General features: G+C 37.9%; 2 protein-coding genes across 4 annotated transcripts in view; one reads left to right on the top strand and one right to left on the bottom strand.

The window, feature by feature from the left end:
* The window catches only part of smap1 (small ArfGAP 1), a 107,802-nt gene extending 107,092 nt beyond the window's left edge, over positions 1-710 (top strand). For both annotated transcript variants that reach the window (XM_084093882.1, XM_084093881.1), the window contains one exon: positions 442-710. In XM_084093882.1, the coding sequence (XP_083950008.1) occupies positions 442-576 (135 nt within the window). In that variant the 3' untranslated portion in view covers positions 577-710. The remainder of the gene's footprint in view (positions 1-441) is intronic.
* Positions 711-1,423: 713 nt separating this feature from the next.
* Positions 1,424-23,460, bottom strand: b3gat2 (beta-1,3-glucuronyltransferase 2 (glucuronosyltransferase S)). Of its 2 annotated transcripts, none has more exons than XM_084093883.1 (4): positions 22,124-23,460; positions 14,420-14,564; positions 6,391-6,539; positions 1,424-2,173 (listed from the first exon to the last, which is right to left on the bottom strand). In XM_084093883.1, exons 1-4 carry the CDS (start codon positions 22,709-22,711, stop codon positions 2,087-2,089), a joined length of 969 nt encoding a protein of 322 aa, XP_083950009.1. In that variant the 5' UTR covers positions 22,712-23,460; the 3' UTR covers positions 1,424-2,086. The 2 variants fall into 2 exon arrangements, 1 of the variants encoding a protein (XP_083950009.1); XR_014603625.1 differs by having other exon boundaries at positions 1,567-2,173; positions 14,371-14,564.
* Positions 23,461-24,301: the final 841 nt, after the last annotated feature.

The following is a 24,301-nucleotide window of genomic DNA, read 5'->3' as shown; positions in this document are numbered from 1 at the left end:
TATTACTGTTTTTACTGTATTTTTGATCAAATGAATGCAGCCTTGGTGAGTATAAAAGACATTTTTAAAAACTGACAACAAACATTTGAATGGTAATGAGTTAATATTTTATATTAAAATGTTTAAATAAATTAAAAATTCAGTAAAATATTGTGAATTAAATGCTTATGATTTCTCTCCCTATGTCTGCCAATTTGAAGTTTTGTTTGAGCTCATTGCAGTGCATTCTTGCCTTTTCCGCAAAGGGCACATGTAATGCTGGCAAAGAATTTAGCCGAAATTAGGTATTTTTAGGAGAAACCCTTTTTCTGTTGGTTTTCTGTCATCCATGATGCCATAAAATGCTTCCTCTGTAGGTTTTGGACCAGCGCAAATTATTCTAACAAGTCTGGTATCTATAGATGTTTTACACTTCTCTCTCTCTGCTTTTGTCTTTTTCAGATTAACCAACAGATGTCTGGAATGAACCTGAATGGTTCCGGTGCTCCAATGGCATTTGGGCCACCTGGTGCCCCCATGGGTGGCTGGGTGGCACCCCCATCTGGTCAGACCCTCAGCACCCAGCTCTGGAAGTAAATGAATGAGGGACGATGGAGGACAAGGGGCACCGCATCCCTCCATCCCTCCTGTCCTCCTCCACCACTCGCACCCAGAGTTTTATTCATGTACTGTCATTTTTTTCCCCCTTTCTCTTTCCAACTATTACTACTCTGGAGAGCATTGATTCAACCTGCCCTCTGTGTATTGATCAAGTGAGCGAGAGTATGGCGTGTAAGAGACTGGCAGCTTTGACCGTCTTATTTGCAATTATTTTTTCTTCTATATATATATACATATATATATATATATATATATATTTTTGGGGGGTTCAATCACATATCAGCTACAAGAAAGCTGCTGGACCAATTATACAGGCTTCTAATATATCTTTACCAAATAGTGAGTCATAGTATTTAAAAGACAGAGGTATGGCTATCATATTTGTGACATCCCCCTCCTTTTCCTATCTTCTGTAGCCCCATGTCCCAAAACCCTGTAGCAGATATTGTATAGACCCATGTAATGTAATGTAATCATGAGATAGACAAACCCCTCGCCCCCCTCTCTCTGGCTTCTCACCCCACCGCATCTGTGTAGCTCCATGACAAACTCCATCTTTACTGTGATGTTTTAATGTGTGCGTTACAGAGAAGCACAGTGAGTGAAAGATAAATAAACCTGGACGACTGTACAGCTGCGATGGCTAACGGGAAAAAGGGGGTTGGGGTCAATAGAAAAGGGCTCGGGGAAGGAATTGTCGTTTTAGCCAGCTCGTTTTGACCGAACAAAAGCGTGCAGTCGAACACGTCAGTCCCGCCGCTGTAGCAGAGCTTCTATCCTCTCAGACAGGGTCTCTCTGCTGTGCAATAATTTAAACATCCCCACCGTGTCATCCAGGTTTATTTCAAATGTGTTTACATTTTCTGGTGCCTAGTACAGAGACAAAATGTTGTTATTTCCGTGCATTAAACAGTGAATAGCCATGAACTATTGTGTGATCATTTTGTCTAAAGATGCATTTATTGTAAATTTTTTTTTTTTTGCTTTTAAAGAAGGTCGTTTGGAATAAAGACAGTTGTAATTCAAAAGTTCTGTCCCTGGTGTCTCACGCTTTAGACGGTATTTGCTCCAGTATTCCTTTTATTTTCATGGACAGTTTATTTTCAGCACCACCCAACCTCTCTGTACATTATTCAAGCAGTTGGTCCTTGTCTTCCGCATTCACAGACATTGATCTGATTCTCCGAGTGTTCAGAGTCAGGAAAATGGAAAGTGGTTTGTTGTCTACCGCATTGGGAGTATGATCAGGTTTTTGCCATTTGAAAACCCCTTATCCATGGTTTCTCCTCCACCACGTTACAGGTAATCCAGTGTGATGCCACAGTGAGAAGCTCCAGCAGATAGATACAGTGTGTCAGTAGAGAATCTAGGAACCCGAGATAGCTTGGCATGTCTTTTCAGGTATCCTAAAGTTCAAAGGCGGCAAAGTGCCAGCGATGGCGAGCCTCCATCCAGTGTCATGACAGTCCTAGTGCAGTGTAATTTGCTAGACCTCTATAAAAACCGAATCCTGCTGTCGCTTTGTTTCATTTCCCAGGTTGACCTTCTCTGTCCGGGTATGCCAAACCAGGACCTGAAAGAAACCAGTTGAAATCAGTTATTTGAGAATTTGCGAATCAAACACGTGTGTCGAAACAAAGATTGTATATATATTAAGTTGGTTTACTCATATTACTAGAAATGGGAGAAAGTGCAATGCGCAATATGGTGGGCCTAAGAAACAACATTTATGTGAGTTCATGTCAGATTTCATTGCTGATTTGAAATGTGTCATTTAAATGTGAAACGCACACAGGTACATAATAGTGGGAAATAAGTTCAGTGTATGTGATCTCTCAGCAGAGATGTTTTTAACTTGGTGCCTGAAGGGTGCTGGAACAGGATCTCGCGTACATGTCTTTTTTTTTATTAGTTTGATGCGGTCCAGGGAATGAGTGTTGTTAAATGGCCTCACCCAGGTGTGATTGCCTCAGATCCAGAACACATGGTACTGCAAATTGGCTTGTTTTGCATGAGGCTAATTTAGCAAAACCACAACAGATAAATATTGTGCACCTTGGAGCAGCAACCCATAAGTAACCCAAAGCATGCTGTATAGTTGGCCTGATAACAAGTTGCATCCCTCTAGTAGATTCTGTAGAAGTGCTCCTTATGTAAATGTCTGACGCTCTACTTTGCCATCTACTAATCCTGATGTTCCCTTAATAAATATTATCAGGGCAAAGTAAGTTGTAGGACAGAACTTTATATATACAGTATAGAAAAAGTTTTTAGTTTAAGTCATGTCAGAGAGACTAAATTTGGAACAGTGGATCATAATTGGTTTTGTGGGTGGTTAAACTTCATTAGTTATGTTTGTGTGCAGTTGTCGAAGACGTGCAGCCCACAGATATGTCTAATTTTTAAAAGAGGAATGTAATAATACATGAAGAATTAAACTTGTGCGCTTCCGGTTTCATATGTAATAAATCCTTACATTTTTAATGCTGATAATGTAATAGCTACAACTCGGTGCGCAAAGGTTGAAAGCAGTAATATAACAGCAGTGCGGAGGTGTGAAGCCAGCAGTACCCATGGGCTCTAGTAAATCTAAATGGGTTTCAAGAAAAGGTTATTAAAATTTAAACCCTTCATTCTTTTTTTAGACTAATCTTGGAGTAGTTTTAGTCTTTGGCTGTGTGTATCCCTGAGAATATTGTAAGACAAGGGCAGATGTCATTTTCATTATTGCAATGTGTGCCAAACTATACTCCAAGACATTTCAATTTGTGGTGAGAGAAACCCCACTCAGAGTGATCCTGGAATGAGAGAAGATACCCATTCTCTGGTTTTCAAAAGCCAATGTATCTGGAGAATATATTTCAAAACTTTTGCATTCCCCTGCGAAACTTTGCATTTTATCGCAAAACATATGCATTCCCTCAAAAAACTTGTTTAATGCGTTCCCCCAAGAAACTTTCAACAAATTTTGCGAGCAAACACAAAGTTTCTCGGTGAAATATAGAACATTTGCGAAAGAATGGAAAAGCATTGAAATATAATTTTAACATACAGAGTTTAGTTCCTGCAGTTTTAAAATAAGCCTGAAGGACTTGATTAGCTGGATCAGGAGTGTTTAATTAGGGTTGAAGCTAAACTCTGCAGGGCTTTATCCCTCCAGGAACTGAGTTTGACACCCCTGATTTAGGGGCTCCGTACACTCCTGTTCAAAAGTTATTTTGTTCCGATTTTTTAATTAAAAAAAATATATATTTTATTCAGCAAGTGACAGTAAAGACATTTATATCATTACAAAAGATTTCTGTTTCAATTATGTTCCTTTGAACTTTGTTCATCAAAGAATCCTGGGGAAAAATGAACAAGGTTTCCACTAAAATATTAAGCACTGAAAATTTCAACACTGATAATAATAAATGTTTCTTGAGCACTAAATCAGCATTTTTGAAGCATCATGTGGCATTGAAGACTGGAGAAATCACATTCCATCACAGGAATAAATAACATTTTAAATAAATAAAAAAACATTTTAATTTGTATAATATTACACAATATTGCTGTTTTACTGTATTTTGATCAAATGAATGCAGCCTTTGTAAGCCTAAGAGGCTTCTTTCAAAAACCTTTTTAAAAATCCTACTGACCCCAAACTTTAGAACAGATTTGCATGAACTAACAATTTTAAAAAAAGTTAATTATACACTATTCTATAAAACTACAATTTGCAATGTTAAAAATGTGTTTTACATTAACAAAGGTTAATGCTTTGAATGCATTGATCATTGTTAGCTCATGTTATCTATTGCATGCCATTAACAATGTTCATTACATGGCTTGGTTGAATTCTAATGTAGAATGCGGTCTGTTATTTCTTGATAACAGACCGCTGCTAGTGCTAAGTATAGCACACCGTTGCCATGAAAAACAGAGCGTTGCTATGGACGCAGGATTCTAACTGTAGAGACGGAATGGACTATTTTCTTTAGCGGAAGCAATACAATCGTTTTTAAATCAATAAACTCCTTTTTAATATTTTGTGTCAAATGATTGATTTATTTGGTAGGTAGCCATGTAATAAGCGAGATAATGTAGAGCGAGGCGGTTGTTATAGCGAATACAACCCCTTCAGGCAAGACAGCCTGTCGGGGTTGTTTTCGCTATAACAACCGCCTCGCTCTACATTATCCCTTACATAGAACCTTAGTCTGTACTAATAACTATACACCATAGTGATTTGCTATAATTGTACAAAGGGGATAGAATCTTACACAACATCGGAACAAACTGTTACACAAGTAAAGCATTCTAGCTCATTTGTTCAGCTCACTTGTTCAAGTCCATTGTGGGAAAAAGTGTGAAAAAAGTCTGTGGATTCTATTTGGGCGGTCTTGTATGAAACCATTTTCTCAAACAATGCTTTTGTCGAAGATGTTGAAGAAGTGTTTCTTTTGAATCTGCCCACAACACAATCTCTCAAATGATTATTCTCTCTCAAGGCTCCAGATACTCATCCTGTTCAGAGTGAAGCAAGCTGGCACGCTGACAGCAGTCTGGCAGGAGCACGATTGAGACTGACATTAATAAACAGGAGAGTCTATGCACTGACTTCTGTAAATAAGCCTGTGAATCTCTCTCACACCCTCTTTACCTCTCTATCTATATAGCATGAGTGCCGTCTCTCTTAAACAGTTTCCTTTTTCCCTCTTCTTCTTCCTCTGTCCCTTTCCTCCTTGTCACATCAGTTCAGTCCGATTACTCACATAAGATGACCCCCCCTCAATCTTACCCAGCCTCACTGCCTTTAATTTTGAAGTGCATGCTGGGAGTTAGCCGTATTGCCCTGCCCGCAGGCTTAGTCAGAGTCATCCGTCGGGACCCACAACAACACTTCTACAAATGTGACCTTTCCAAAAGACATCGCTGGCAGTGCTCCACTTGGACAGACGCCTGCTCACGCCTATCACGAGGACCCATACGCACTTTCGTTTGTTTACTTCCATAATGCCATTCTCATATAATTGGAATACAGCCACAAATTTAAGTATATTAAACTCCCACTTTGTCCAAGTAGCGCCTCGCACTTCTTTGTAACTGTCAGTGGCCTTTCCATCCCGTTTACGGGAGCGATATCCACACGCTCGCAACCGCCACGGTATTGTACCACAGGAATAAACCTGCGCTCTCTGCAGTGTTTACAATGCAGATGTTATGCTGCGTCTGGAAAAATTACCCATAACTGATTGGCTGATGTTGAAAATGTGTCCTGCTCTTGCTGGTGTTGGTGATTAGTGGAATTGTCAGCCCTGCTAATAGTCACTATTAATAACCCAGGCCAGCTACCATTAGGGTAATTGGGTGATAATGATGATGGCAGTAGCAGTGACGCGTGGTACAGGGAGGAAGAGAGCATTTTGACATGTAAGGTGAGTCGACTGAAGAGGTTTGAGCTTGAGATTTCAGCTCCTGAGATAATGGGCCACGAATGAATGAAGGAGCTTTTAGAATCAGAGTCAAATACATGGGAATGTTTTTTTTTTGTTTTTTTTTTTATTTTCAAGCGCTACTTGACATAGCTATTCATTATTGTCACTGGTAGAAGAATAGACCAGCGTACAAAGTTATGTTTTCATAACTAGTACAAAAAAGGTTGGGGTGAGTCATATTGGCCAAAATAATGAGTCTCAGATTTTAAGAGATACCTGGAGCTAATAAAGGAAAGGAACATCGAAAACTAACTTTTTTTAGTATGCATGATATTCAAAGGTGAAGGATGCAAATGCAAGCTGTACTGACCTGGGTACAGTTCTGGGCCTTTGGCTCCAAGTCCTCCACCTTGGTGATCTGTTTTAGGAAATCTGATTCTTGCATCCCTGGTTTGGCTCCTCTCCTCTTGAACAGGGCACGTGGGTTTGACAGGATCACCTGCAGGTTCACTGCAAAGCCTACCGTTAACAAAGTAAAAATTGCAAGCAAATTATAAATCAAACAATTAAATTAAAATGTATTTTATTTATCCTCTCTGCTGCTTTTGACATAACAGCTCATGATAGCCATTACTGAGAAGGGTTTGGAACTCCTGTGTCGTCTTGTGGTCTGACCAGTCAGTCAGCATTGTCATGATGTCATTTCCTTGTGCCTTCAGAGTGATTAGTCGCATACGGCTCGGGTGATTGGCTTAAACCTGGCTGCAGAACTGAGTGCCCTTAAGCAGTGTTGGCAAATTGCATAACATCGAACAACTGCCATTGAGATGAATGGGAATACTATCGGATAACTTTCTCCAGGTATTATATACCTCGTTTGCAAGTGAGAAAGTCTGGGATTGATGCTCACTGAAGCTCATCAAAAAGCTTAGTGGAAAAGGCCTGAAATTGTTCATTGAAATTTTATGTAAAATAAATTGTCCAAATAATCTCGTTATATATTCAAACACACTCTCTCATTCACTGTGTATTAACTATATTTAGTTTAGTTTGTTTAGTTTATTTATATCAGGACAATGTGCAGTTACATTAAAAAGATGGCTGCACCAGATTTAGCACTATGCTAATTTCCATCTGTAGTCCTACACAATTAAAAGTACATAACAGAGTTAAAGGAACTGTATGTAAGATTGTGGCCAAAACTGGTACTGCAATCACTTTCAAATTACTGTAGAGCGGTGTATCCCCTCCCCCCTGACTCGAGGTTGCCACATATGCTGCAGAATCCAGCAGGAACGTAGGCTGACACGTTTGTAGCTGCAGCTGTGGTAACTAGAGCAGAGCTGGCAACCCGGATGCTGAAACACTACTGACTTCGTGATTGGTAGATAGGTGGAGGGTGGAGCATCAGGCCAAAACACAAGATGACAACATCAACATCAGTTGAGGGCTGCAACTATCACTTTTAAATGACAATATCCTGGCCGGACTACTGTTGTCAATGATATAAGTATTTGAAATGAACATGATTTCTTAATGTCTAGTGACATATCAGGGCCATTTTATGATTAATTGAAATACATTTCTTACATACAGCTCCTTTAAAATTACATAACAAAGGCAATTAACATATACAAATTATATAACAAAGATGGTTAATACAATATAAAAAGGCAGTTTACTAAGAAGGTACAATAAAAGTGCAAATTACCAATTTGTGTGCAAAATTCGCTAGTTGCAATGTTATGCTAAATGTGCTAAATATATGGAGTGCAACAGTTATTTTTTTATTTTTTTTTTATTTTTTTTTATCCTATACACAAATGCACAGCTCTTCAGCTCTCTCTTGACCTTATGCATTTCTCATGGAAGCGTCCCACTGTCGCATGTGGGTCAGGATACGTTTTTCACTCGCTTGTTTCCATTTCTCTCTATGACACCGTCTCAGCCCCAAAACAGGAGAAGGACTTTTCAAATGTTACTATAGGGAATATCACCCTCTGTTGTGGGCTTTTTATCCTGCATGGACACAGGCTGTTTTCTAGGACGCCTGCATTCCAGCTAAAACCACCTGGGTTTCCCTCAAATCCGCAGAGGCGAGCTCATGACAGCATTGCAATGCTCATCTAAGCCTTGGCTAACTGTGTCCTTGTGTAGTTACAAGGTTTCTCTCCCTCACATCGACATGCATAATGTCAAGGTTTATTAATAGTTGAAGGCCAGCCAACTTCTTTTGATCTTTTTTTTTCTTTTCTTTTTTTAATGACTATATTGCCTTTTGATGTCCCTATACAAGTATTGGGGGAATGATGTAAGAACCTACGTTCAGAGATCTAGGGACGCGGCTTTGATTGAGCTGAAGAGCCGGACACGTTTCTGCTGTTGCACCAACAGCACTTCAGGGTCCATCTAGATGTGATGCATAAACCGTAAGCCCATCCTAAACATTCACATCCTGATTTTTTTTTTCAACTCCAAGACTTCATGACCAGCCGTTTATAAGGTCTTTAATTAGGGTGGCCTTCAAATCTGTGCTATTGAAAAGCTGAAAAGTGATTGATGTTTAAAACTTATTTTGCCTAACAGGACTGTAAAGTAATTTAATTTCCAGGGAAATGTGACGCATAAATCATAAAATCATTAGTACTTAAATATGTAAATCATATTCAGAAACGGTCTAAAATGAATAAGGGACAATAAGTAAATATTAATAGAGCAATCTGTAAAATGCACATTGGAAAGAGCACCTTTTAGATTAGTTTTATGTTGTCACTAACAACTCTGTTATTTACATAACATTATCATATTTTTCAAAAGGATTAAATTCTGTAAAGGTACAACATGAACTCACTGATGTAATTCAATCAGTCTGCTGTTTTATAACAACCATTATTCCTTGTTTGTACATACACTAATGCTCAAATGTTTAGGGTCTGTGAGATTTTGTTATTTTTTGGAAAGAAAAAAAAATCTAAAATTACATTAAATTGATCAAAAGAATGTAAAATGTTACAAAAGAGTTGTATTTCAAATAAATTCTATTCTTTTGTACTTTCCATTAATAAAAGAATCCTGAAATGTCATGGTTTCCACAAAAATATTAAGCACTAATGATAATAATAATAATAAATGTTTCTGTCTGGAGTAATGATGCTGAAAATTCAGCTTTGCCATCACAGAAATGAATTACATTTTAAAATATAATCAAATATAAAACGGTTATTTTAAATTATGGTAATATATATCACATTTTTGATCAAATAAATGCAGCCTTGGTGAGCATAAGAGACTTCTTTCAAAAACACACACAAAAAAAAAAAATCTTACTGACCCCAAACTTATGAATGGTTGTGTATTGTAGATGCATCAACTAAAGTTAATGGTGTAATTCTTAAATATTTAGTAGTGTGTAAATTGTATTGTGTCCACCACAATTAAGCCATCTTAATCAGTTTATGATATTTATTACAATTATTATAAAACATTTGTAAAATAAAATTCTGCAAATTATACTCGTGACACAGACTGTGTAAAGGCTAGTGTGACTCATGGTTTAATCACTGTGTACACTACAGACGCAGCTTTTTGTCATGCATAATCATTTCAGCCCTTCTCCGCCTAATGTGCAAAACGTTGCTATTGTGTGTTAAAAAGGTTTCCATGTTAAGACAAGCACTTGAGCTCCTCTTTAGGTGAGAGCAGTGCTTGAAAGCAATGAGAGAGACGGTTCAGGACCTTTTCTCTGCTATTGTGTTGTATTGTGCTCTCAGAAGAAGCCATACAGCAGGAATACTAAATTACCTTATTGTTCTCAGCTTTTGTTCAGGGAGGAGTGTAGTAGAGCCGGCAGATTTATGAACCTTAAACAGCTCATTTTCAACATGCGTTTAGTCTATGCCAGCGATGTGAGGAAGCGTATGCATTATGTGAAGTGTTTGTTAAGGGAGATGTGCTCACTGTCAGGTAGGGCCTGACAATGAATACATTACCTCTGATGACAACGATGATGATATTATGGGTGAGTGAACACGTGAGAAAAATATGAGTTTTGGAAGAAGAGCAATAGTGGTAGTAACAGAGATCACATGAGGAAGAGATGATACCATCTCTTGTTATTAGAGTTTCATGAACAGCATAATATCCAGCGGCAGCGCTGGAGTCTGGGGAATTAGGGATTGCTTCAACTATACGCACTGCTATCTCTGACGTTGTATTCATTCCTTCGAGCGCCATATGAGCCCTGCCTCTCTCCATTAGGATGTTTCCAACCTGTCAGCATCTTCTCACCTCACCCTCTTTAATGCACTGCCTGAGAGCTCACATTTGCTAAAAATGCAGAGAAATTGCTGAATTTAGCCTCAGTAAAGGGGCTTTTTGCCAATTATAGGGAGCAAATGGTTGCTTCGTCTGCCTAAAAATCTAGGGTATCTGTTATATTTGCTTGTCAGAAATGCTTTGTAATAGTGTGTAATTTTTATTTTTTTTACTGTTGTAATACATTCTTTATCATTGTAAACTATTAGTATACCATTTGAAAGCTGATTTTCCCAGAAAATGTAAACACGGATGCTTTTAACATTGTTCTGTTTGTGTATCCTGACCAGCTTGACATGTCAACTTCCAATTTACATGTCACTTAGCAGACGCTTTTATCCAAAGCTACTTACAAATGAGGAACATCACGAGCAGTTTATCAGAAGAGCCAACAATATTTGCAGTACACTGTGCCAAGTGCCTTTGTTTATGGTTGTGTTTTAGTTAAGTGCTTGTGGAAAAAGTGTGTCTTCAGCTCTTTCTTGAAGGTTCTGATGGTCTCAGCAGACGGGGCGGAGGTTGGCGTTCATAAGCCTGTTTATTTATTATTATTGCTATTCCATTTGGAGACACTAGTGCTGTAAACATTTTCTGTTAATTAAATTTTTGTTTTTGTTTTTTTGTTTTGACAACCCCTTAATCTATTAGTATGAACTTTGAGCCTCTGTTCTCTGCAAGTACAGTTCAGTATTTTTTTTGTATTATCTGTATACTATTATATTATTTGAAATGTGTATGTATACAGTACATACTTTATCTTACTAATTTTATCTCTGTCAGTCGCCAAGACAACATTTCTAATTTTCATGTATTATTTTTTTCATGAAAATAATTTTTTTAGGGCTGTGCAATGATTAATCGCGATTAATCGCATCCAAAATAAAAGTTTGTGTTTACATAATATATGTGTGTACTGCGTATAATTATTTTGTATATATAAATACACACACATGCATGTATATATTTATATTTAAGAAATATTTGCATGTGTATACTGTGTATATATATATATATATATATATATATATATATATATATATTATGTATAAATATCACATTTTTCTTAAATATATACAGGTACATGCATGTGTGTGTGTATTTATATATACAAAATAATTATACACAGTAAACACACATATATTATGTAAACACAAACGTTTATTTTGGATGCGATTAATCGCAATTAAACGTTGCACAGCCCTAATTTTTTTAATAATTTTGCTTTTCGTTAATAATAACAACCCTGATACAGTTCATTAACTTAGTGCCTTCCCTATTGACAAAGATGAACTATAGCTAGATTCACTAGTGTAAGCCCGTCTCATGATCACAAACTCGCCAGCTTCGGTCACTAAAAAGAGGTAATTGTCTAAATACCTGAGATGGTCGCATTCACGCTTACACAATCTAAGATACTTTGGTATAGCCCCCATGGTTTAGACCATGTTACTTGAAATCGACCAATGTTACTTCTCTAATAATAGCTTTGGATTGGCCATGCCGTGGTTTCCCACGTACACTTATCTAAAGTAACATTAAATTAAAACAGAGGTAAGACACACCCAAATTTAGGTTGGTCAAGCAGCATTTTTGCTGTCCTAAACGGAAATTCATTTCTTGTCTTTGCGAACCAAGTACACTTGAATTAGTGCCAAATATTAGTCATCACTAATCTGACGCAGACTTTCGGTAATATACGAATCCGTTTAATCTACTTGGGAAAACAATATCAGAGTCAGTCAGAATAAAATCAAATGTAACAATTTATTAGGTCAGGTAAATGTATCATGCCAATTTCATAATCAGTTCAAAGATAATAAATACAAAACATCAAATGCTCTGGAATAAAGAGAAAAGATGCGAATAATACATAATGCTGAGTGTCTTGCCCACACTCTGCATCACAGGCTAATCTGAGCTACAAATAGCCCTGAGCCTCTTGTTGCATTATTTTATATAGACAGAAACTTCTTTCATATGGAAACATTTGCTAACAATGGGAATTTGCATTCAGAGTTTACACCTTTTTGGCAGGATGCCATTTGTCTGGAAGACACACCCTCCTCTGTGTGCAAGTTATCTCTAAACTCTTAAGAACTTTTTTCCCTTTTGGTTTACTTCTTTGGGAATGAGACATTTGTACCAGTCGCACTGAGACATTTCAAACGATACTAAACATGTATAATACTGTATGATAATTATTCACATTAAACCATATAGATTTTTGGGTGAATTTTGGTGATCTCAGCATATGAGAAGGAATGGGGGAAGAGGGAAAGAGATGTAAATTAGGATGATTCGGTGAGACTTGCGTCTCAAAGGGTGATGCTAACTTCACAAGAGTGTTTAAATGTTAATTTCCTTTGTTTTCTCAAAGAGTTGCCCTCTCTTCCAGTTCTTCCAGTTTTTTCCAGTCTTATAGTATAATATAGGAGAAAAGCCTCTTCAGAAAACTCTCTGGTGTTTCACGGCTTTTTTCCTCAGCTTAGAACATTCTTCTTGCATGGTCTCTATATACAGAAGTCGTTTTGCTGCCCTGCTTTGGGCCAATTTTATATGCCTGTTTGAAACGACTTCAGTGAGGGGCAGTCTGGAAAGTATCAACACGACCAAACTGCAAAGAAGTCCCATCTGTTTATCTGAGCAGCCAAGCTGCTCCTCATACAGCTGATGTTATGATCAGCAGCAGCACATGGTATTACGTGGGCAGAATATCCTTTAGAACTCAGAGAACATAGACAGAGATATGGAAGTTCAATATCTTAATCACATTAAATAAAATTGAGAGACCTTGTGGTGAAACTTGAAGACATAATGCTCCAGGTAATGTGGTTCTGCTTCTCCAATACTTTTAAGACATTTACAGTAATGGTTCTGAACTTTAAAAATGACTTTTATCAAGTCGGTTGATGGATGGTTAATTGGTCACAGTAGCTCACCTGCAATGCCACGAGTCAACCGACATACTGATAAAAATTTATACTCTGAATGTTCTGTAAATCACTTTGGATAAAAGCATCTGTCTAATGAATAAATGTAACTTAAATTGAAGTTTTCAGATGTGCAGGATGGAAAAACGAAATCTGGTAATTGTGTTTGGCTTGAAGTTTACGTGATTTGCACAAATTAGTTCTGAAATTCAAAACCAGCTGGATGACAGAATGTGCCAGTCACCAGAAACCTGTTAATTAACCAGAGGAATCTATTGACAAAAATCGTTCTCTGTCACACGAGCCAGATAATGTTAAAGGCCTATAAACATTTGAAATCCAGAAATAGATGCGATAGAGGCATTTCTGGGAACTGGTCAAATGGTTTTAAAAAAAAACAAAAAAACATTTTTTTCATATGGCTGCTTATTCTATAATACTGAACCATCTATAAAAGTGAGAGGAGAATATGGCACTGACTCCACTGATGGATTTTTCAGGTCTATGGCATAGCTTGTTTTTTTTTGTTTTTTTTCAGGATGCCCATATTAACGTCAGACCATTAATACTGCATGCCTCAGTGAGGTTTCAGCATTGAAGATATTTAAGCCCCATGTGCGGAAAATATGGATAAAATGCATTATCAAGTGATTTATCAACACAATCAATCTAGATTTTTGAATATAAAATAATGAATTGAAGGTTTAGATTGTTCCGTGTGAATTAATTAGCATTTGGATTTCCTTACGTAAATTTAATTTGTGATAATCAATTTTTAATCATTTTCAGTTGAACACTCCAATAACCATTCTAGAATGTTCTGCCATTATTAAAGGGAAATACAAAATGCAGTAACACAGAAATCAGTTTTCTGTTATTTTGTTCTGTTACACAGCAGAAACAGTGTCATCTTGAATGCTTCCTCTTGCATTTATGATTAAGCCTTGTGAATACGCTGCTTCTGCACGTGGTGTAAAACAGGCATAATGGTCATTTCAAATATATGTGACATTTTTTTCCTGGTTTGATAACACTGTTGCAGTTATCATTCAGTTTTGTCGAAATAATAATCAGTAAGAATCGCTAGCGGCGTTTTGATAACTTACTATGGGGGGAAAATTACTCCTGTGTAGGTCGATCTTAGTGACGTCTTACCAGCCATGTCAATTGCAAACGGCCTGTCAGCTTTCCAGCCTGTGTACCAGCCGACCACTTTCCCCTTTTTCACCAGGGGACGCTCGTACCTCCGGCCTCCAACAAGTCCCACTGGCCACACTGACACTCTCCGGGTTGACCGCATCTGTAGAAGAAGGGAAACATGATAATATTGCAAACACAATGCACTAATTTTTTTAATTAAAAGCTTTTTAATTAAAAGGAAATAATTAATTAAATGATTTAATGATTTGAAGGGGTGCTATTATGCTTTTTCACTTTTTCAACTTTAGTTCGTGTGTAATGTTACTGTTAGAGCATAAAAAAGATCTGCAAGGTTACAAAGCTCAAAATCCACTCCAAAGGGAGATATTCTATTTAACAGAATCCACTTTTCAAGAACTACAACAAACAACTCGTTTGTACTACAACGCAATTTTTCCGGATCCTGTGAAGTCATAATGTTACCCATTTAAATAATCCCTGCCCACGGAATACGAGAAAAAGGGGTCGAGGCCTGGTTGAGCTGCATTAGAGAAGACAGTGTTGTCGCTATGTCAAAGAGACGCTGTTTTTTTTTCCACCCTGTTTCCAAAACTCATTTGTTTGACCTTCCTAAGGCTGATATACTTAGAGTGGTTAAAAAATATTTTCAACACTGTTCCTGTGTTCCAACACATTTTATGGACAACAGCTTCCAGAACCACAATGCAGGCTACGCACAAAAGCTTCTCCTGAAATGATGGATCGGTTCCCACTTTGTCGGGACAATCTGTTGTTTGTGAAACACAACTTGTAAGTATGTCTTATTATTTCTAGTTGTGTTTTCTATTACCAGTTCCAATTATAAGTTTTATGTTGTTGCTATGTTGTAAACAAAAGGCAAAGATGTTTGCCTCCGCTCGCCTGCTAGCCAACATTAGTGTTAGTGTTTACTGTAGCTTTTGTAAGCTCTCGCTTTTGTAAGGCTGTTCACCGCCCCTTAGGAAAATTAACCTTGGCTCTGTGATCGATCACTGTTTCTATAACCACAATATTCCGACAAGTATCATGATTAAATGGTGTATGACTTCATAAAATCTATTACAAAATTTACAATTACTATTACAAAAAAAACATACCACTCTGAAACGTCCACTGAAATCCGTGCTTGCAAAATCTGTGCATGAAATCAGTTCTACACGAGCCTCGTGTTTGTTAACATTCTTAAGTCTGAATCAGGCTTGAATTGGTTTGAAATTGACACCATCCTTAAAGGAGACATATCATGCTTTTAAATTGTTCCTTTTTACATATAAATCATACATTTGTAGTCTATATAAAGCGGAACTGCAATGCTTGGGTCTGAATTCCTCATTATTATAGCTCCACAGGCCCCTTTTCAACTCGTTTTGGTGCGGTCTCTTTAAATACAATTGAGACACTTCATACCCCGCCCCCTCTCCATGTTGCAGCGGTTCAACTCCACCCCGTTCGGCCATTTTTGTAGTTTGATAGCAGAGATACGATACGGCACAGAAACGTTTTATTCACACGTTATTAACAAAATGTCAACAACGGAAGACTTGTCCAGCCAGCTTTACATGTTCGAGCCAGAGTCGGAGCTGGAGCGAGATGAAAATGAAGACGACGAACCTGTAGAACAACGTCTTCATATGGATGTATCGCAATGGTGTGTACTGTATTTACACATGAAACTTTGGTCTTCCGACCTTTTACCACCGTGTCGATTTATTTTGATTCATATGTGCGAGGGAGAGAGAGCAAAACAGCGTCTAGTTTGGAGACGGTGATGTCTTGTTTACACTTTCGCCTGGCTCTGAAGAGAGAGAGAGTGAGCGCGCGCGCGACCTGGTCTCTCTCTCTGCTCGTTCTTTCAGTTAAACATGCGCCCTGTCACGCGCGGCAGTTCATCTACATTAGACGGTGTAATGAAGCGTGTGGGTTACTACATCCAACAACCGAACATTTGAACTTACCCTCTCGTAACTTCTGCATCCTTTAGCTTGGACTACAAAATTGCAGCGAGAAATAAAAATGGCGGATTGCTCGAAGTGTTGGGCTGGAAGTCAATGTCCTTATTTGGCAGTTCCGCTGCAAATACTGTGACGTAATAATTCAAAAAACGTCATAGATAACAGAAAAATCGGAACAGGTTAAAAAATATGACCAAAACAGAATATAAAGATATCAACGAAGCACCTGAAGAGAATAATTTCATATTTTCTGTACTTCTAAACACTCCAAATCTACAACAAAATGCATTTAAGGGCTAAAAAAGTGCATTTGGCATGATATGTCCCCTTTAATATTTACATCTGAGTGGAGCATGCGGTTATGGTAAGGAGAGTGGAATTTCCTGAACATGCGCTAACCAATCACATCACATTTCATATTTCGGAAGGAGGGGCTTCATCGAAACAGGAAATAAAACGGCACGTTCGGGCCAGACTGGGGAGAGAGGTGCTGTAATAATGAAAAATATGTGATTTTTGTAGCATACAATCAAGCATAAAAGCATATTCTAGTACACCCCAAAAACAAAATCAAGATGGGGGAGGGGATGAGGGGGATGTCTATGGCTCAGTGTCTATGGTGGTTACAGCCCTGCTTTATAACCATACGAGTACTTAGACAATTTTTATTTTTAAAGGAGCAAGTAAAGTACTGCCACGAACAGCATGGCTTATTATAAAATCCTGGCTCATTTTCAGCATAAATAAGTCCGTCCACCTGCAGTTTGCTGGAGACAGCACACACTGCTCTTCAGTTTCATAAACACGATCACATCTCATTGAACCACCCGGCAACACTAAAACTGTAATTTCCAACAAGATACCATCTCACTTGTGAAATTTTAAACATCCTACAGCTGAAAGAATCTCCTTTTTTTCTTAATTCCTTCATATATAATAATAATAATAATAAAAAAAATACTATTTGCCACTGGGGGAATGAGCGTTGCTGCAATTTCTCAAACAAATGGTCAGAGTAGTCTTTGAATATTTAATGGTTGTGCTATTTATGTGAGTGCTGTACGCAGTCGGGTGACGTGTCTGTGGCTGGTGGCCCTAAGCAATGGACAAGCTTTGAAGCCCAAACTGCTGCCCCTTTAGCTGTGTTTCTAATGCCTGTCTTCCTCCCTCTCTTCAAAGGCTTCGTCTCCATAATGGTTGCTCTTAAAGTGTAACACAACTCAAAGGCAAAATCAAAGAATTCTCTATAGCAAAGAGGATGTCATCTGCAGGTGCCAAGCATCCTTTCGTGTTGAAGATGACAACAAGGGCAACAGGCAAAGCCATCAAATGCAATGTCACATACACTGTTCTTTGAGTTGAGCTCTCAAGCTACTGGAGGCTATATGGAAAGACATCTGTATTTGGCAGTTTTTGTGACCCATGTGTTTTCCTGCAGGGACAGGGAATACGAAATTCTGGCCCCATTTTGACAACACGGTGCAGAGAAATAAATTTGTAGCAGACAAGTGTGTACAATATCTTAAGGGAGGCAAAATCACCTTCGATAACAAAACTCTACATGCTGCCTGACAGTTCCAGAGAGGATTCGAACAATGCAAAAAACAACAACACGAAATCGGATCTAATAAGGAACTGTATTTCTAGGGAAAGACAGGTTACAACTGAGAACAATAAATCTAATGCAGAATTTGTCGTGGCACTGAAGCCACAAGGCAGAGTAGCAGCATACACAGTATACTGAGACTTCGTGGACATGCTTTTCAGTAACAATGTCTGAAAATCTTTGAAACAAGAGCAGCAGCTCTGCATAAGTGGATATGATTAATTTTCATAAATCTTATGTAAAAGTGCATTTTGTATTAATTTTTGTTTTACTGCACTGACTTTAAACTCCAAACAAGTGAAAAACAAAAGTGTAACAAAAGTAAACAAAAGTGTGGCTTTTCGGGTAAATGCATCTTGTTTTTACATATTTAATTTGTAAACAGAGAATTATTATTATTATTTTTTTACGAAAATGACTTTTTAATGAGAGTATTGAGGTGATAAAGCATTTTTAGCCTAACCGACCACAACGAGCAACGCTACATTTCGTTGGTTGTTTAGTTTTTCAGAAGTGCTGCACACACTGAAATCTCATTGGACTTAAAATGATAGTTCACTCAAAAATGAAAATTCTGTCATCATTTACTCACCCTCAAGTTGTTCCAAACCTGTATGAGTTTCTTTGTTCTGTTGAACACAAAAGAAGATATTTTAAAGAATATGGGTAACCAAACAGTTGCTGGTCCCAACTGTATAGTAGGAAAAAAATACTATCGAAATCAATGGGGACCAGAAACCAACAGAACAAAGAAACTCATACAGGTTTAAAACAAAATGAGGGTGAGTAAATGATGACAGAATTTTCATTTTTGGGTAAACTATCCCTTTAAAAGAATATTTTGAAGAATGTTTGTAACCAAACAGTTTTGGTTCCCATTGACTTCCTCAAAAAAATATAATGGAGGTCAATGGGATCCAAAACTGTTTGGTTACATTCTTCTACACACATTCTTCAAAATATCTTCTTTTGTGTTCCACAGAAGAAAGAAAGTCATACAGGTTTGAAACAACATGAGGGTGAGTAAACAATGACATAATTTTCATTTTTGGGTGGACTATCCTTCTAAGTACCAGTCTTCATGTATATTAAACATGAATGAGGAGAGACTGGTTGTGGATATCATGACCCTCACATTTCACAAGGAAAAGCATGCAGTCTGGCCTGGTAAAGCGTTTACACATGAAAATGCAAGCTATTTGTTCTTATTTTTAACGCTCTTCAGTTCCAGCACGTTGTGAGTGTGAGAGCCACACAAACAGAGAGAACTGTTCTGATTGGCTGGTTTGTGATCGATTATATATCACGCTCCATTTTTTGTTTTGGACAAATTGCTTTTCATCTTATCGCATTATTATTATAACCAAAAATAATAATAATGTAATAATGAAAAAATAAAAAAAATAAAAATTATTTGCATGTTTGATGATAAAGCTATTTTAACACAAAATGATCTTCCACACTCCACTCAAGCAGCTGAACACAATTTTTTCCACAAGCACTAGATCAATGACCATTAGCGAACTGTACTATTGTCCCTACTAAACCTTTATTTTAAACAACTTAATTGTTAATTGTTTCACTGTTTCTCGGTCACATCTCTGTACTAGCTTGTACTTTTCTAGCCAATTTTGACTTTGCATTGCAGCTCTTTTATATTACTGTCGCCTTAGGATGAATCACTCGAGCTGTAGCATTTCTCATTGGGGGAAACAGTATGTGCTAAATGAATACATTTCCTTGGTGTCGTTAATATTTGTCATTATGAAGCACTAGCTGTTGAAAGTGGCCAAATGACTCTCATTGTTGTGCTGTGTAATGTGTTTGTGTTGAGCAGAGCAGGGGTCATCAGCATACTGACAATGCGCTCTACCCCTCAGGGGCCGTTCCATGTGTTCATCCACATGTCCAGCTGTGTTTTCTGGAGAAATGGAGAGAGAGAGAAAGAGGCAGAGGGAGGGAGGGATGCACAAAGCAAGCATTGAAGAAATAAGGAGGGCAGCAAGGCCTGTGGCAGAGGAAAAGAGAACGGCTAAAAGAGGAGGAAAAAGCAGAGGTAAAAGACTGGTAGAATAATTGATGATAAATGAGACGATGAGCTATAAGTGCTGGGTTTGGACAACAGCCGAGAGAGAAGAATATTTGGTGTTACTGTAGATAGACCTGAGTGTAATGCAGTGGAGGAAACCTCTTCCCTCTTTGCCCTTTTTATATATCCCAGACAAATAAATGAAATGGATAATTATCAGAAATCGATTAAAGCAACACACTCACATGGTAATTTGTATCTATTTTAGGTTTTGGTGAATTGGTGGCTTGAATTTTCTTATTCGTACATTTTCATACAATCTTCTTATGTCCCACTGACGGTTAGGTTAAAGTGTGGACCTTCATGATTTTGTCTGAAAATTGCACGTTTCCTTACGAATTCATATGAACTCGTCACCTTGTAAAATATTTATTTTCTCAAGAGATTGGTATGATAAAATGGATGGTTCTGCCAAAAATGTGTATTTGTCATTACTGTCATTATTTACTCACCTCATGTGGAGGCTATGTTGGTCAAACTCTAAAAAAAACAAAAACAAAACCCAGCATAAAATAACATTAAATGTGATCTATATGACTTGTGCACTGATATCGCATAGTACACAATAGCTTTAGTTTAAAGTTTGGTCTGTTCCTCATACATACGACTTTATAGTGTTATTTTGTACTTTTTTTTAGCTTGGCATCAATGTTACTTAATTGCAAAAGAGCTGTGTAAAGATTATTTAAAATTACTCCCTTTTCCACTGAAAAATATGGGTTTGGAACGACAAGATGGTGAGTAAATAATGACAGAAAATTCATTTTTGAGAGAACTTCTTTAACCCTATACTGCTTATACTTCAAAATTAATTGGCTGAAATTCCAAGGGTGTGTCTTTATTATTATCTATATCTATATTATTGTCTATATTAATTGCCTTCATTAAACTGACTTTATCAAAAACTTCTGAAGAAATATGTGCACATTAAAAAAAAAAAAAATGTGTGTGAGAGATGTATAATGTATACTCAACCTGTATAAGACAGAGGCTCAAATGAAGTGTATCTCCTCTCATCACTTCGTCATGTTATCTGTTTCGTCCACAGACAACCGGCTAAACAGACAAATCCTAATTTCCCAGCTGTCAGGACGCTTTGTCATTTCTCTGTGACTTCCACTCAAACTGGGTTAATTCACTCTGCTTGGCTACACAGTATACTGGGTCGCCTTCATTTATGTGAGTCAACCACTGCACATTCAAAGACTCATAAGAAATAGATAACAATGGCATGATAAAACACACCACATGAATCTCCATGGGGACAGATGTTAGCGAGATCTCCAGAGACATTATTTATTAACGGACAACTTTTAAAAAATAAGTCTATTTCTCTCTAATCTATACATTTAAGTGTAATGCAACAACCTTGTGGAGTGCAAAAACACATTGTACAGTGACAATAAAGAGCTTAAATTGACTCGACCATGGCACCAATTTGTTTTAACTGCAGCTTTAAGGTTAATTGCTGCTTTTAAATTTTTAGATTTAAACTTTATTTATTTTTTACAGTGCCAGTTCTCAAGGCAAATAGCCTACTGTAGGACCTCTGAGTTGTGCATACAGTTTACCTGTATGTAACACCACTGGTCTTATAGATGATATAGTTGTCATTTGATGGGAGAAATAAGATGGGTAGCCTATATATGAATTTGCTTCTTCATAAAAAAAAAAAAAAAAACTAACTCATCCTGCACCATTTGAGTTATTGTACAGAGAGACATGACCCTTTACAATGGCTCCTCACATCAGGATGAGAATATCTTACTCAGGGTGGTAGCAACTGCCTTGCAAACCCTTAGTTCCAGCCATATCTCGACACAGAATGGCATATATTCATGACTTTGACCAGTGTGGGCCAGCAGAGGTTTCTTTAGAGCCCAGACATATATCGGTCTATATGATGTGGCACGGTTTGCAATTTAACATTTCTATTGTGATCGCTTATCTCATCAAATAGACTAGTTCTTACTTTCCAGATTTAATTTCAAGCATTCTGCAGCTCTAAACTGAGCAGAAAGAAGTCATATTACCTCTTCAAATAACTCAAGGCTGTAAGTGTTATCATCATCCGCGAAGAAAACGACTCCTTTATCTTTGGACGCGCGATGTCCTCTGAGCCAGCCGAGCGCTAAGTTCCTTTGCTCGGTCGCTCGCGGCATCCCAGTCCGCTTGAACCTGCGCGGGGTGAACACGTTCAGGTGAGTGTATCGCAGCCCAGACCGGGCAAGAAACCGCGAAACCAGCTCCGTGTGGGAGTTCGAGTCCTCCACCACGACCCAGTGGAACTGCGGAACCTGGCGGAACGTATTTGCCAAGCGGGTGAGCTCTGCTTTCTGCACCGCTCGGCTGTAAGTGGGAGTGATGGCATAAATGACCGGGAGAGATGTGGTGTTACTCCCGCTGCTGCTGCTGGTCCTGCTGCTGCTGGTCCTGCTGCTGCTGCTGCTGGTCCGAGTCGTCCTGACGACCTGCCGCTGCTGCACATTTCCCAGCCGAGACAAATAGAAGCTGGCCGTGTTCCGAACAGACAATCTCTTCGTATCGATGTCGATCACGATGATCACTATCAAGATCCACGGAAGAAGGATGAAAAAGCGAGAGTAGAAGATGGATTTCATTGTGCCCGAAGAACCAGCGCTGCTTAATGTAAAGAATTAACAGTCCGCCACAAACAGAGCAGTTCATTCAGAGGCGATTATTATTGTATAATTGCAGAATATTACTTTTAAAACTTTCATTAAAGCCTCTCCTCGCGTGTTTATTATTCGGTAGCCGCAGTCCACGAACGTTTAAACTTCCCATTTCCCTCAACTAAACGCGCTGTTGCGATGCCATCCCGTCCTGCGCTCCGCCAGTCAGTCCGTTCCCTGAGAAGATGCTCATGGGTCTTTAGTCGTTCAGCGCAGAGAACAGTGCTAAAAATAACAACAGGTCATTGTTTTGGTCACGTGCATAGCTTGGAGTGCAATAAAGCCATGCAGGTGAAACGATTGCTCAAAACTGCACCGAATGATGGGACTGAGCTCTGATGGTCTGACAGTCGCTGCTGCTGTAGTCCGCTGAAATGAGGAAGACTGAGAGACTTCAAACTGAGAATTCACCCACCCCACAAGCGCACTAGAGAGAGCGAGAGAGGAATTACTTGCATTGTAGTCTTTTTTATTTATTTTTTTACGCTGTGTCTCATACTTTCATATAGCCTATAGGCTAATAACCATAGTTTGTCTGTTAGAGCTTCAAGTTTACGGTTTATTTCTAAACTAAATACGTAGCCTAGCCTATAAAAAGGGCTGTTGATAGATGACCCCAAATAGCTATAGGCTATAACATGTTTTTCGCATTTATTGCATTCATTAGCCTAATTACTTTCTCCATCCTCATTTTATTTTAAGCATTTTGATAAATAAAAAATCTTAAACAAAGCAATGTTTTTCTTTGGTTGACATTTGATTTATCAAATATTTATATTTGTATATTTTGCTGGTATTTTTAAACTATTAGCCTAACAATCGTTATATTTACTTGGAGAAATGTGGAATTCTTTCACTAAAGATCATGGGTGTGGTCTTTATAAATAAAACGTTAAAAAACAAACAAAACACGTAAAATCCTTTTAATAAAACGTAAAATCGTCCCCTGCACATTTTTTGGGCAATGTGTCATAGGCCTAGAGGTTTTCATTGGCCAATGTAAATCCAGGCTATGTGTAAATTCAAAGCGACAAGATAGTCTTGCATGTGAATATTATATAGCGCAAAACACTCTCATGTAATAGTATGTTATGTTTCATACTCAAATCCGAAGGGCGCCATTGTGCAGAGGGACTCATAGAAGTAATAACTTATGACGTTTCAGGAAATCCCTTATATGGACAAAGGCATCCCGCAAGCTGAATAAAAAGCAGAAACGTTTGGACTTTTCGACACCTGTGACAATATATAATTTATGTGTTTTTTAATCCATCTCAGGGTATTTTCATAACAATAAAGTAGGCCTGTATGAATAATTATGTGATAATTAACAGCCTTTATTAGGCTAAAATATATTTGTGCCTTATTCTGTGATTTAAAAAAAAAGCCTATTTTATTTAACATAAAATCACAAGTGTTTGTAGTACATAAACCAACCATAAAATTGTCATTATGACAATACAGGAAAAAAAATATTATAGCCCTTTCATGCATGAATTATGATAACCTCAGTCAGGA

Source organism: Abramis brama, assembly GCF_963993115.1.
Source record: "Abramis brama genome assembly, chromosome: 19".
Lineage (NCBI taxonomy): Eukaryota > Metazoa > Chordata > Actinopteri > Cypriniformes > Leuciscidae > Abramis > Abramis brama.
Note: the sequence above shows the minus strand (reverse complement) of the source record. Positions and strands in the feature narration are given on the sequence as shown.

Bases quoted from the DNA above. Each gene is read 5' to 3' on its own strand.
- b3gat2 (XM_084093883.1), bottom strand. From the start codon at position 22,711: ATGAAATCCATCTTCTACTCTCGCTTTTTCATCCTTCTTCCGTGGATC. The intron at 14,565-22,123 runs GTAATATGACTT...CTTCTTCTACAG, and splicing joins GCCTTGAGTTATTTGAAGAG to ATGCGGTCAACCCGGAGAGT. The intron at 2,174-6,390 runs GTCAGTACAGCT...GGTTTCTTTCAG, and splicing joins AGGCCCAGAACTGTACCCAG to GTCCTGGTTTGGCATACCCG.